The 14831-nt window shown below is 53.4% G+C and overlaps 1 protein-coding gene across 1 annotated transcript; it reads right to left on the bottom strand.

Annotated features, from left to right (window-relative positions):
* Positions 1-1974: 1974 nt before the first annotated feature.
* Abhd17a (abhydrolase domain containing 17A, depalmitoylase) lies at positions 1975-8408 on the bottom strand. The gene is made up of 5 exons (XM_032907706.1): positions 8245-8408; positions 4843-5358; positions 3942-4136; positions 2470-2649; positions 1975-2386 (listed from the first exon to the last, which is right to left on the bottom strand). Exons 2-5 carry the CDS (start codon positions 5172-5174, stop codon positions 2161-2163), a joined length of 933 nt encoding a protein of 310 aa, XP_032763597.1. The 5' UTR covers positions 5175-5358; positions 8245-8408; the 3' UTR covers positions 1975-2160.
* Between the last annotated feature and the right edge of the window lie 6423 nt (positions 8409-14831).

Raw genomic sequence — 14831 nt, 5'->3', positions numbered from 1 at the left:
ATAAAGTACTTTAGTAAACAACAAAAACCATGAGATACAGAAGATTTAAATATTCATCTTTATAACAAATGTACATTTATACAAGTTAGAATGACTGATAGTGACAGGGACGGTTATCACAAAACAGAGAAGCATTTAAAAAGTTGGCTACAGTAGGGCCAGCCAGACGGCCCAGTGAGTAGACACTTGCCTCCAAGCCTGATAACCTGAATTCAGGGCCCGGGAGAACAGACTCCTGACGCTCGAACTCCGCATGTATGCAGTGGTGCATGTGCCTCACCCCTAATAAATATGTTGTTTGTGTTTCGATTTTTCAAGACAGGTTTCTCTGTGTAGCCCTGGCTATCATGAAACTATGGCGACCAGGCTGGCCTCAAACTCACAGAGCTCTGCCTGCCTCCTAAGTGCTGGGATTAAAGGTGTGGGCCACCAAGCTTGCTGCAGCTCACAGGCTGGCTCAGGGCTGGCTCATAGCTGGCATTCCAGCAGTGGGGAGGTCTAAGGCCTGAGCTGTGTAGTGTCAGCCAGCTAGGCTCAGAGACAGAGGGAGACCTTGTGGGCTGTGGACCAATGGGTGGAACCCTCTGCATTCACTGTGCCCCGTGCTCCAGCCCCAGCAGCTCCAGGTGTGGCATCATTCAGCGAAGTCCAGGAAGAGAGCGAGTTATAGAGCAAGACCCTGTCTCACAGACTAACATAGGACTGTATCTGCGGCTCAGCTGCGCGGAGCCCTGGGCTCCACCCCCAGCACCCAGAAAACCAGACTTTGTGGTCATCAACAGCTGGGCTTGGGGAGAGGGTAGGGAGGTCAAAAGAACACATCTCTTCTTTAAGTAGCCAAACAGCCTTGCTGTTTTATCCTGAGCTATGCGGCCCTGGCACCACCATCCCTCACCCCGACTCCAAGCATGGGCTGGTTTAGTGTTTTGATATAGGGTCCTCAATATCGATAGCCCCCTCCCTCATTGTAGGATGACAGGTTCAGAATGACGCCCTTCCTCTCCTCACCCGGTACATTCTGGGCCTGTGTGCACCAAGGTCACAGTGGAGAACCAGCCTAGGACAATTCTGCATTTCAGGGGCATGGGTGGGAGCAGTGGGCAGCGATCAGGATGAAACAGAGTAGGGGGGATGGGGGGTGTAGGGCGTAGGGGAACTTGCAGCAGGTGGTGGAAGAGCCAAACCAGGCAGTGGGATGGGACACACACAGAGATCTGGTGAGGGGGATGGGACCACACACAGGGATCTGGTGAGGGCACCTGAGCAACCTGTGTCAAGGCCCTGAGGTTGGAGAGGAGGTGCCAGGTTAGGAAGCCCTGGATTTGCTGAAACACGAGCTGGGGAGCCAGCTTCAGCACTGACCACCAACTGTGGGGGGGGCTGGAGAGATGGCTCAGTGGTTGAAAGCACTCTTGCAGAGCATCTAGGTTCAATTCCCAGCACCCACATAGCACAGACATACATGCACTCAAGTCAACAATGTACATAAAATAAAATAAAATTTAAAAACCACTAATTATGTCACTTCTGTTCTTCAGGGGCTACAGCCATGCCCCCAAGGATTCCAGCTCCCCCAAATGTACCACCCACTCTTAAAGTGACCTTGATGCATCCTGAGTCAGCTCAGGGCACTGATCTCCCCCCACAGGCCCTTCCTCACTCGCCCTAGGGACCCTGTGGCTAGGGAAACAACACAAGGCTCAGCCCCACAGAGCACACAGCCCTAGGTGTACGCGGCAGTCCTGGGGAGACCTCCGCAGCTCCCAACTGGCACAGTGCAAGGCCTGGTCCTGTCATCTGGAGTGGGAGCCCTGTGCGCAGTGGGGATTGGGGCTCCTGCAGAGCTGGTTGCTGCCCTGCAGTCCTGGGTGCAGACCCTGGGTGGGATGACCTGAGGGTTTCCCTCACACTCCCCACACCCAGTTGGTCCCAGCGATCCAGGAAGGCGCACTAGAGCCATGAAGAAGCCAAGGCAACCCTAAAATCTTAATCCTTTAATTAGTTTCCCTCTTTCCTTCTCTTGCTTCCCCGAGGAGAGAAGAGGGACCTCTGTCGCCTGCACATGGTTCATGGCCCCTGGGTGCCAGGCAGGTCCTGGGCTCCGGGTCACATGCAGCCCCGGCAGGAGGCCCGCGTACTGCTGAGGTCCCTGTGGCTTGGCTAGGTGCGTTGGCTGGGCAGCTCCTGGGAGATGAAGCGGCGTAGGCGCTCCAGGTATTGACTATACAGCTCAATGTCGTTGTGCCCAGCGCCCTCCACCCACAGCGGCTCCACGGCCTTTGGACAGCGCTCATACAGTGCCAGCCCGTGTGAGAAGTCGATCACCTCGTCTTCTGTGCCGTGGATGATGAGCACCGGTGACGTGATCTTCGACACCTTCTCGATGCTGGAAGAAAAAAGATTTTGCTCAGGCTGGAGCCCCGCCCCTTCTCAGGCCCCGCCCCTTCCAAGCCCCACTCTCATGCTCACTTAGGGAAAGCATCGAAGCAGTAGGTCTTCTTGGTGTCAGGGAAGGCCACCCGCATGCCAGAGGTGAGAGGCGAGTGCAGGACCACTGCAGCACACTCATAACGTGACGCCAGATCCACTGTGGGCACGGTGCCAATGCTCTGGCCATACAGGATGATACTGTCTGGGCTGATGCCATACCTGAACGACAGCAGGGGCAGGGTCAGCAGGCCTAGAGATGGGCAACCCCCAAAGCCTTACCAAGCGGTAGCTCCCTGGCGTTTTCCTCAGTGCCTCCCAGAGGGTGGGGACAGCGTGATAGAGTCCGACTGAGGCAGGATTCCCTTCTGACCCCAGAGAGGGGCGGGCTGTCTCTTCCCAGTGCTGCCTCCCCACCAGTGTGGGTCTCTGGGAATTTAGGAAACTGTGTCCCCGGATGCTTGGCCCAGTTTAAAGTCCCCAGAGTCTTTCCTGCCCAATTAGAAGCTTGCACAACACAGGCAAAGTAACAGCCAACTCATTCCTAGAACGTCTCCTGCGGTTCCCACCCCAGCAGATCTGTGTGGTCACTTACCCTGGCTGAGCTGCCTAGTGCTCCCCACTGGTCTATCTCAGACAAGCCTCCACAGGACCCTTCCCTGAGCTCAGGCAGGAGGTGGAACACCCAGGGGCAACTCACAAGGCACCCCTGTGTTGACCAAGCCACCGCCCTGCCTGCTCCACACTGTCTGTAGCTCAAGCCTAAGCTCCGCCCACCATGGGGGGGGCCTTGAGAAGAGTCGCCCTACCTCAGGAGTTCCCTGAACTCAGTGCTGTGGTTGGACAATGGACAAAGCTTAGAACACAGCAGTGACTCCCCAGGCTGCTGTACAGTGTGAGCAAGGGGAAGCCAGCCGGGGCAGGGTACAGGCACCTGTGGCACAAGGGGAGGGGCACTCAGACAGGTCCCCAGTGCCAGCATCAATAGTGCCAGGGGACCCAGCCCACTGGTACCTGGCACATCTCCAGGGCAACCAGGGTCCCTAACTCCCCAGGGCTGCCAGAGTTCCAGCACCACATGGAGCCCTAATCAAGGGTAGGGGCCTCTGGAAGTTGGGAGGGTGGTTTCATGACCCTGCATGGGCCCAACATGGGCCCTGCTCTATGAAGGAGCAAAAGGAGCCCTCACGAGGTACGGTGATCTGGGTGACCAGGAAGGCAGACTGACAAGAGTGACCCAGACCTCCTGCCTGCCATCATGTGGACACCTCTAGTACAGCTCATCCGGACAGCCACCTGCCCCAGAGCAAGTTCAGCTGATGGCACAGTCCCTGGCTGGCACTTGGGCTATCACCTGCCTGCTCCCAAGCCCCTCAATGACTATCTCCTAGACTCAGGGTCCTCTGTTCACTGTCCGACCAGGTAGAAGCACTCCCTTTCCCTGAGGAGGGCAAGGTGGCATCGGCCACTGGCACTCCCATACCACCCACTGCCCCAAGAGCCAGGGCCCTCACCTGGTGCGCAGGGCCTGCCAGGCAGCGTCAATGTCAGCATAGAGATTCTTCTCAGAGGGCCGGCCAGAGCTGATGCCATAGCCAGAGTAGTCGTAAGAGAAGATGTTGCAGCCGATGCGTGTGCCCAGGCCAACATAGAAGCTGCACATCTGGCCCAGGTCCACTGCATTGCCATGCGAGAAGAGAACTGTGTACCTAGTATGCAGGTGAGAGGGCAGGGCACAGCTGACCACCCACACCGGGCCAGCAGCACCTACTGTCTCATCTACTCGGAGCCAACTGGGACAGCCCAGCTCCACTGCAGGGCAGAGTAGCTGGGGATGGGACCGGAAGGCTGGTTAGTACTAGCCTTAGGCCTGGCTGTGGTCAGCCAGCAGACCTTAGACCCTATCTACGGAGGGACCCACTGTAAGTTCATTCTTCAACAGACACACGTCCAGGCCAGGAGGCCAAGGGCCATCTCAGTGGTGGCATGCCCCCATGGTTCAGAACCGTGCATAAGAAGAGCCTGCTCTATTGCTAGGGGGGAGGACCGGGCCCCATCCCTGACCACCAGCAAACTCTTGAGATCCACCCTGTCCCCAGTTGGCCGCTGGCCAACCAAGATAGACCTGTAACAAAACAAAGGCCTGTGCCAGGTCAAGGCCATGCACCTGCCTGGCCCTGCCCAGGCGGCTTCCTGAAGTGCCTGCCTGACTCCTAAGTAAAGGTTCGCCCTTTGGACTCCAGACTCGACCTGGGAAAACTGTTGCTGGGCCACCTCACCCTCTGGAGACCTCAAAGCAAGAACCTGAAAGCCGGGTCTCCTGTGCTTTACAAGAGGGGTCAGGTGGGCCGGAAGGCAGAGCAGTGCAATACACACGCACTCCTGCTGTGTGTGCCCTGGGAGGGGGCAGCTCACCTGGCACCCGGTACACAGCGCACATACATGCAGGCAATGCGGTTGGCGCGCGCGCTCTTGGTCACGAAGACCTCAATGGTGTCCAGCTCGCGCTGGCCATACTGGAAGTCAGCGCGCTCCGTCAGGTGGATCTTCCAGCGCCCGGGGGTGGCCGCTGAGGTCCGCAGGGGACCCGAGGGGGCAGCGCCGGCCCCGCCGGGCCCCGGCTCGGGTTCAGGTACCAGAGAGTAGGTGGGCTCGGGAGGCAGGAAGGCGAGCTTGGCCGCGATGCGGCCCGGGCAGGGTGGGCAGCAGAACAGGCAGCAGAGCTCGCTCACCGACAGGCCGTTCATGGCGGGCGCCGGGCCCGCGCCGGGCCAGGGGGGGGGCGGGGGTGCTCCGAGATGCGGGCAGCGGCAGCTCGCGGGCTGCACACCTCAGTCCCGTTAGGAGGCCGCAGCCCGGCCCCATCGCGGTCCAAGGCGAGCCCCCAGGAGCCTCACAGCCACAGGTCTCCATGCCATACAGTGGGACACCCTGCGGGGGACACCGACATGTGGGTTCCCTCCAGGAAGCTAAGGTAGAACCAGGTGCCAGCCTGTGCCAGGCAGGGAGGAAGGCTTGTCCCCACATCCACGGTCTATCTTGGTCCTCTCGGCCTGCCCACAGCCCTAGCTCACCCCACAGTCTCTCCTGGGCCTCTGTTGCAGAACTCCTATGTATGCCCCCCAGCTTCAGCCATTCCAGCACCCCCAGGCCTATGTCCAGACCCTTCTACATGCCCCACCAGTTTCTCCCTCAGTCCTTGAAGGAGTTCTCCTCCAAAACAGGTAACAAAGGCGGCCCCAGGTTTTGAGCCAAAGGGATCCAAAGGCTCAGAGGCTCCCACACAGGAGGATGTGGAGGGGTGAGCAGTGGGGCCTTGGAACAGAGAGACAGAACCCAAGGGAGGAAGGAAGCAGACACAAAGGCCGGGAACAAGGACAGGATGCGTGCCAGACGCAGGGCCCCACTGGCTGGGACAATGGTTTGTCCCTGTGCTTGGGGCCGGGGTGTCTCCCCAGGGTCAGGGCAGCTGTGGCCTCAGGCAGCTGTAACCTCAGGGTTCGGTCACCCAACCTCCCAGGCCTGCCTCAGAGAGGCAGCAAACTGCAGGAGGGAAATGAAGTGGGGGACAGGGCCTGACTCCAATAGAAACCCAAATGTTCCACTTCTGCAGGACATCCTGAAACGTGTTCAAGTGACACCAAAGCCACTGCCACTGTACACAGAGCTGCCAATGGGTAGATATAGAGACATTTCCAGAAAAGCCCACCACCATCTCTCACAGCCTAAGAAGAAGGCAGGAGACATCATAGTACAATTTTAACAGGATATCCACATACATCTGGGTTTTAGATCACAGCATATAAACCCACAGGGACAGAGGGACATGGATAACAGGCAAAGGGAGACATATGACACTTAGGCAGCTGTGAGCCCACACACGCATCTCTGATGCCCATGAGCCTGAGGCCAGCAGCTAGGTCGAGTGATGCCCCAGTCTGTAACAATCCAGAGGCACACTGGGAGAACAGCTGACAGCCAGAGTAAGGACAAAGACAGTGCGAGAAATCCCCAGCTCCCAGGCCACAATTCTCAACGATGCGACTGAACCTGTCTCCAGGAGACACCAGTCCACATCTGTAACCTAGAGCACTCCTAGCATGGAGCAGGTGGGGCCCAAGGAGACACCAGACCACATCTGTAACTGAGAGCACACCTAGCAGGGACACAGAGTAGCCTGGAACAGCTATATCAAGGAATGACCCTGCCCCAAATACCCACGAGGTCAATGTTTAGAGACACCAACTTTACCATCAAGGTCTCCTCATATAATACCCCTTAGTAACAGAGGGCTTGGGGCGGCCTGCAGTCCAGTGAGAAAGGACAAGGTGAGATAAGGCCAGGAAAGGGGGTGCTGCCCCTCACACTCCCCTCCAGGCCACTCCAATGGATCCTTAGGCCAGCTGGTCCATCCATGGCTACTGCACTCTAGTCTCCTTGCCTAGATCCATCCCAGCCACTATCATCCCATGTCAGAGTCTTCTTCACCCGGGCTACCTTGACACCTTGTACAAGATGGTCACACACCCATCTAGTGACCTCCCTTTTAAAGGAGTCCTCCTTCCTAGTCACAGACCTCATCCCTAGCCACAGTTTGTCAGGTGTGCAACTTCAGGGGTCTCAACCTGCAGTATGTTTTGTAGACAAGTGAAGAAAGGGGAGGCCTCAGTTTACCTCCTGAGGCTGTCCCTACCTACACCAGCACACTGAGTCCTCCATATGGCGAGGAGCCCTCATATTTATGATTCTAAATACTTCTACAGTTAACTAGATCTCCACCTTACCATAAAAAAGTCCACAGGGGCAGGACCACTAGGACCAATAACTACTCACTTCCACTCAACAACCATGTGCAGAGCGGCCAGAGAAAGTGAAGGTGTAGGAGAAAGACATTAAAGACATAAGCCCCCAGGGTCTGCCAGTAGTTAAATGGAGAGGGCAGACAGCATGTGGGACCTCATGTCACAGATGGGAGCCACTGGGTACTGTAAGTCAAGATTATTTACTCACTGCCACAAAGTCCCAAGTATTGTGATCACAAACTTAAAACCAGACCCTAGTGTTACAAGCATGCAGGCTACTGTAAGGGCTCTAGGATGACCTACATATGACTGTCTGCATCGGCAAGCCTCACCCAGCAAGTCATAGTAGGGTGGCAACCCTCGCTAGAATGTAGAATGAGATGGCTCAGCAGGTAAAGGCACTTGCTACCAAGTTTGAAGATCCGAATTGGATCAGGTGATCTACAGGGTAGGAGAGGACTGACTCCACAAAGCTGTCCGCTGTCCTCTGCGTAGGAACACACACGTGAAAAAAAGAAATAACTAAGTGACCGGAGAGGTAAACCGGCGGCGAGAGAGGACTCGAAAAACTGCAAAGGCTCCCAGGGGAGCAGGGCCTGCTTCAAGCTGTACCCTCGGGCTCTGCTGCAGCATGAGGACTTCATGGTGCGGGTGATAAGGAACCATAAAGGAGTCCTGGACCGCAAAAGGGAAGCCTGCAGTGGGCCTCAGCTGACAGGAAGACGCCAGGCGAGGGGCAAAGGTGGCCGGCGAATGTCAGCAGACGATGTAAGCAGAGATGGTGTGGGATAGGGGCTGGGTCTGCGGCTGGGCCCCGGGCGTCTTGGGGGCACAGCCTTGTCCTGAGGAGGTTAAGCGATCACTCCAGGATCGCTGGACGGGGACATGGGGATGCCAGGAACCGGGTCCCGTAGCCATCCCGGGAGAGCGCAAAGAAGTATCGGACGCAGGGCCCCGCTCGATTCGGTCCCACTCCGCAAACCGCCGCAGCCCGCGCGCGCCCGCCCGCACTCACCGCCGCCCGCGCCCGCCGGCCCGGGGGCCGCACTCCATGGCTCCCGGCCGCCCGCCCGTGCGTCCGTCCGTCTGTCCCCCGGGGACCCCGACCTAGCCTCCTGCACCGCCACCACCGCAGCTCCGCCGCGGGCGGAAGTGAGCTCTTCTAACACCGCCCCGGAAGTGATGCGAGGCGAATGCGCAAGCGAGAAGGACTCCGGCTGGTCGTGGGGGCGGGGCAAAGCGATCAGGAAGCGGATTGGATGGGTTGTTGTGAGGGAGGTACATGTGCTGGAGGTGGGGCCACAGGAGAGATTGCTAGGCGGGGCTCGAGGTGCAAGGCGGAACCTGATTGTGTAGGCGGGGCTTTCATGGGGGGGGGCAAAAGTGAAGGTGGTCTAAAGGAGTTTGGCTGGGCACGCGATACCTGGTAAAGAGCGGTGGTCTAGGGTTGGGGATTTAGCTCAGTGGTAGAGCGCTCGCCTAGCAAGCGCAAGGTCCTGGGTTCGGTCCCCAGCTCCGAAAAAAAAAAAAAAAAAAAACCAAAAAAAAAAAAAAAAAAAAAAAAGAGCGGTGGTCTAGGGGCGGGGCCTGGAATGAGGGCGGAACCGAATGGTCTAGGGGAGGGGCCTGGATAGGGTGTGGCTTGCTCGGTTCAGAGGTTGGAGTTTTCATCCCCATTTGGTTGGTTAAATTATTCTTGCTTTCCCATCCGCCCGTCCCCTCCCTGAATTCCTGGAAGAGGCAATAAAAGCAGTTTTAGGGTCTCAAGTCTGGAGCTGGAGAGGTGTTCACCGTTTAAGAACACTACCCTTGGGGTTGAGGATTTAGCTCAGTGGTAGAGCACAAGGCCCTGGGTTCGGTCCTCAGCTCCGGAAAAGAAAAAAAAAACTACATAAAAAAGAACACTACCCTTACAAGGGGTTGGGGATTTAGCTCAGGGGTAGAGCGCTTGCCTAGGAAGCGCAAGGCCCTGGGTTCGGTCCCCAGCTCCGAAAAAAAAGAACCAAAAAAAAAAAAAAAAAAAAGAACACTACCCTTACAAAGAACTAAGGTTCAGTTCCCAACACCCACAAAGTGGGAACCATCTATAACTCTATTTCCAGGAGAGTCCACTCCCATTTCAGGCGACAAAACATCTTTACAGCCCAATTTTATTTATTTGTCTGTGCATAAACATTACTGTCCCATGGAGTTCCTGTAGAGGTCAGAAAAGAGTGTGGGAATCGATTCTGTTCTACCGAGTGAATCCCTGGAATTAAATTCAGATCCTCAAGTTTAGTGGAAAGAACCTTTTACTCATTGAGCCATCTCACTGGCCCTCTTTTTGAGTTGTGTGTAGGGGGCAGAGGGTGTGCTTTATCTTTTTATTATGTATGTGCACTTTGGCTGCACTCTCGTGTGCATCACAAGTGAACCCAAGCGGGAGGGGGTGTCAAAGTCCCAGGAACTGCAGTTATGGGCAGTCGGGTTGCTCGTGAGCCACTACATGGGTTTTGGGAACAGAACTCTGGTCCTTCACAAGAGCAGTAAATGTGCTTTGTTGTTTTGTTCTCTGTAGTTTTTCTCTATGTAGCCTTAGCTATCCTGGAACTCATCCTAGACTAGACTGGCCTCAAACTCAGAGAGATCTGTCTGCCTCTACCCAAATGCTGAGATTAAAGGCGTGCACCTTGAATTGCTCCCAGCTGCTGTAAATGCTCTCAACCCATTAGCCATCCCTCCAGCATCCCTATTTAGTTTTTTTTTTTCTTTTTTTTTTCTTTTTTTTTTTCGGAGCTGGGGACCAAACCCAGGGCCTTGCGCTCGCTAGGCAAGCGCTCTACCGCTGAGCTAAATTCCCAACCCCCCTATTTAGTTTTTTTTTTTTTTTAAGCCAAGGGCTTTTTTTTTTTTTTTTTTTTTTTTTTCGAGCTGGGGACTGAACCCAGGGCCTTGTGCTTGCATAGGCAAGCGCTCTACCACTGAGCTAAATCCCCAACCCCTATTTAGTATTTTAAGACAGGACCTCACACTATAGATCGGGCCAGTCTAGAACACATTGTGTAGTTCATGCTGGGCCCTCAAACTCAACAATCCTCCTCTCCCAACCACAAGAATGTTAGACTCACAAACATGAACTACCATGCAAGGTTGAGTCAAGTCCTTTTTCTTTTTCGGGCTGGAGGGACACCATCGCAGATGGCTTAGAGTAGTATTGAACTCATGACTTCTGCCACTGGACTACTGAAGTGAGGGGTGGCTACCACCATATTCTACAGACTACATCCTCATTCCTTTCTCCCCCACCCATTCCCAACCTCTTTTGAGACAAGAGTCTCATAACAGTCCACAGCCCAAACAGGCTTGCTCTGAACACATATGAAGGGGAAACTGTATTGTACTCTTTTTTTTTTTTTTCCAGAGCTGGGGACCGAACCCAGGGCCTTGTGCTTGCTAGGCAAGTGCTCTACCACTGAGCTAAATCCCCAACCCCTGTGTTGTACTCTTGATCCACCTGCCCCAACCTTCCAATTGCTGGACAGCAGGAGTCTCTTGCCTTTGTGCTACACTAGGACTCTAGTAGCTGAACCCCATCTCCAGTCAACTTTGTTCATGTATCCATCCATCCATCCACCCACCCATCCACCCATCCACCCACCCATCCACCCACCCATCCATCCACCCACTCCCCACCCATCTACCCACCCATCCATCCATCTATCCATCCATCCATCCACCCATCCACCCATCCATCCACCCATCCATCCCATCCATCCATCCCATCCATCTACCCATCCATCCACCCATCCACCCATCCACCCACCCATCCATCCATCCATCCATCCACCCATCCACCCACCCATCCACCCACCCACCCACACATCCACCCATCCATCTACCCATTCATCCATCCATCCACCCATCTACCCATCCATCTATCCATCCATTCATCTATTCATCCATCTATTCCTCTACCCATCCATCCATCTATTCATCCATCTATCTATTTGAGACAGAGTCTCACGATTTAGCCTTGGCTGGTCTCCAATTCCCAGAGGCCGCCTGTCTCCACCTCCCCAGCTCTGGGATTAAAGGGGTGCACACGACTGCTTGGCTTCTAGAGGCAAAGTCTCTCTCTAGTCTAGTCCCTCTTGAATGCTGGGGTTCCAAGCACTCATCTCCACACCACACTCAGCTTTATATGTAATACTCTATGAAAAGGTATAATGCATGGGCCAGCAAGATGGCGCCACCTGCCAACAAGCCTGCCGTCCTGAGTTCAATCCCTGCAACCCACACAAAAGGAAAACCAATGACTGCAAACCATGCTCTGATTGTCACAACAACATACACTGGGCCAGTGAGATGGCGGGGGGGGGTGCAAAAACCCAAACCACTATGTACACACTATAGGCTAAGTACCTGATTTCCACCCTAAGATGGCAAGGCTGGGAGGGAACGAGCTCCCACAGTAGCCCTCTGGCTTCCTCATGTGCACATACACACATGCACATGCCCCTACACATTACATAAAGATACAGATAAGCATATGTGCAAGTGAATAAAGTAATAAGGAGGCCAGTGAGATGTGAGCTGCCTTAGTGGGTAAAGGTACAGACGTGAGGCTGAGCTCATGGGAGCCATGTGCTGGGGAGGAGCATAGGCTCCAGGGACTTTCTTAATGCCGCAGCCCCACACACTAAATGAATAGATATAATAAAATTGAAAAATAATTACCACACTGAATCAAAATTCCTATTTAAAAAGGTTATTTCAGCTGGGCATAGAGGCACACACCTTTATTTCCAGCACTTCAGAAGCAGAGGCAGGAGGATCCCAGTGAGTTCAAGGCCAGCCTGGTCTACAAAGTAAGTTCCAAGGCAGCCAGAGCTACACAGAGAAAGGAAACCCTGTCTCCAAAACAATAGATAGGCACAGAAGCACACAGACAGACAGGCTGACTGACAGACAGATGGATGGATGGACACATAGATGCATAGATAGATGATAGGTAGATGGATGGAACCATAGATAGATACATAGCTATAAATAGATAATAAATAGATCAATAGACTAAGGTGACAAACTTTCTTTAGAACCAATCTAGAAAGCCTGGGTGGTGATGGCTGCTGTCTCCATGTCCCTCTGTCTGTCTCCATGAACCATGTGTTCTGCCCTCTCTTCACAAGGCTGCCCACCTACCCCGGGAAATTCTGCTGCTGTAGCCAGACATAGCAATACACACCTGAAATGTCAGTGCAATGGAGGGGGCAGGAACAGGCACAAGGTCGAGGCCAGAACTGCACAGAGACAGCAGAAATCAAAACACAGGGGCTGGGGCTGGGGATTTAGCTCAGTGGTAGAGCGCTTGCCTAGGAAGCGCAAGGCCCTGGGTTCGGTCCCCAGCTCCGAAAAAAAGAAAAGAAAAAAAAAAAAAAAAAAACACAGGGGCTCTGAGATGGCGCGGCAGGCAGAGGCATGTGGCCCTGAGCCTCAGCGCCTGAGTTCAATACCCAGGAGTCACACGGTGTAAAAAGACCGAGATTCCGTGAGCTGTCCTCTGACCTCGACACCTACAAACTCACAAACTGGACCCAGACAAAGCACAGGAACAGAGCTGGAAAGGCCACCATGGCTGGGCAGAACCGGCAGTGTAGCCTTTGATTTATTCAAACTCTACTTTCTTTTTCTCTAATTAATTAATTGATATATGTGAGTGCACTGTCACTCTCTTCAGACACACCTGAAGAGGGCATCAGATCTCTTGACAGATGGTTATGAGCCACCATATGGGTGCTGGGAATTGAACTCAGGACCCCTTGAAGAAGGGCCAGGGCTCTTAGATGCAGAGCCATCTCTCCAGCCTCAAACCCTATTTTTTTTTTATTTATTTTTTTTTTTCCAGAGCTGGGGACCAAACCCAGGGCCTTGCGTTTGCTAGGCAAGCGCTCTACCACTGAGCTAAATCCCCAAACCCGCCTATTTTTTTTTTTTTTTAAGATTTATTTATTTATTACATACAAGTACACTGTAGCTGTCTTCAGATACACCAGAAGAGGGCATCGGATCTCTTTACAGATGGTTGTGAGCCACCATGTGGTTGCTGGGAATTGAACTCATGACCTCTGGAAGAGCAGTCGGGTGCTCTTAACCGTTGAGCCATCTCTCCAGCCCCCTCCGCCTATTTTTAATAATGGTTCTTAATTGCTTCAACCTCCCCTCTAACCCTAGGTTCGGTCCTCAGCTCTAGAAAGAAAAAGAAAGAGAAAAAGAAATTGTTCTTTGGGGCAATTCCAATCTTCGTTGTTCTCGGTCCGGTCCACTTGCACACAGCAAACACAAACCAGCAGCAGTGGCTCAACCCAGCAGAAACAGCCAGGCCTCCACCAAATCTGCAGGAGTCAGCAGGTGCGACCAGGACCAGAAGTCATGCCTGCTGTCCCTGTCCTTTGAGTACTATTTATACTTCCTCCAGACTTCACGTGTCCTCCCACACATGTCTCAGCAGAACAACTCATGGGTCTATAGAAGCTGACATCACTGCAAGCCACCTGATTCCACAGACGCAGCATGAGGCTGGCAGAGCTTTTCCAGTGTGTTTTTTCTTTTTTTTTTTTTTTTTTCGAGCTGGGGACCAACCCAGGGCCTTGCGCTTGCTAGGCAAGTGCTCTACCACTGAACTAAATCCCCAACCCTCCAGTGTGTTTCTTTATGTGAAGTCATAACAGAGGATGGCTGTTTAGGAATGGCGAGGTGTACCAATATCATCCTGCGCCATCCATCATGTACTGGGTCCGTCCTAACGTCATGTGTGCTTTTACGTGTCTGCCTCAGTGAAGCTTTGACATAGCTGACTTTCCAAAGAAACCATGGCACATGCCTCTGATCCCAGCACTTGGGATCTGGGGACGCAGAGGCAGATGGATCTCTGGGTTCCAGGCTAGCCTGAGCTACAAAGCGAGTTCCAGAACAGTCAGAGTTACACAGAGAGACCATAAAACCAAACTAAACCAAACCAAACCAAACCAAAGGGACAAGAAAAGAAGAAAAAGGGGTTGGGGATTTAGCTCAGTGGTAGAGCACTTGCCTAGCAAGCGCAAGGCCCTGGGTTCGGTCCCCAGCTCCAAAAAAAAAAGAAAGAAAAAAAAAAAAAAGAAAGAAAAGAAGAAAAAGAGAAAAACAAAAAACAAACTAAGGCTGGACAGATGCTCAGTAGTTAAGGGCACTGCTGTTCAGCTGGTCTGGGTCTAGTGTACAGCACCCACTGAGCACAGCACCTGAAACTGTAGCTCTGGACGTCCTCTGTGGGCCCTGTACACGCATAGTGCATGCGTATACGTGCAGACACACTCATAATTTACACATACACATAATATAAAATCTTTTTCTTAGAAAAGAAAAAAACTATTCATAGGCTGGAGAGATTCCTCAGTGGTTAAGAGCACTGACTGCTCTTCCAGAGGTCCTGAGTTCAATTCCCAGCAACCACATGGTGGCTCACAACCATCTGTAATGGGATCTGATGCCCTCTTCTGGGGTGTCTGAAGACAGCTGCATTTATGATAAATAAATCTTTAAAAAAGAAAGAACAATTCACAAAGCTGCCAAGGTGAAAGATGGCTT

Source organism: Rattus rattus, chromosome 1 (assembly GCF_011064425.1).
Source record: "Rattus rattus isolate New Zealand chromosome 1, Rrattus_CSIRO_v1, whole genome shotgun sequence".
Taxonomy (NCBI): Eukaryota; Metazoa; Chordata; class Mammalia; order Rodentia; family Muridae; genus Rattus; species Rattus rattus.
Note: the sequence above shows the minus strand (reverse complement) of the source record. Positions and strands in the feature narration are given on the sequence as shown.

Coding starts and splice junctions, on each gene's coding strand:
- Abhd17a (XM_032907706.1), bottom strand. CDS start 5,174: ATGAACGGCCTGTCGGTGAGCGAGCTCTGCTGCCTGTTCTGCTGCCCA. Junction 4,137..4,842: donor CGCTGTGTACCGGGTGCCAG/GTGAGCTGCCCC, acceptor CCTGCATACTAG/GTACACAGTTCTCTTCTCGC. Junction 2,387..2,469: donor TGCTTCGATGCTTTCCCTAA/GTGAGCATGAGA, acceptor TTTTTCTTCCAG/CATCGAGAAGGTGTCGAAGA.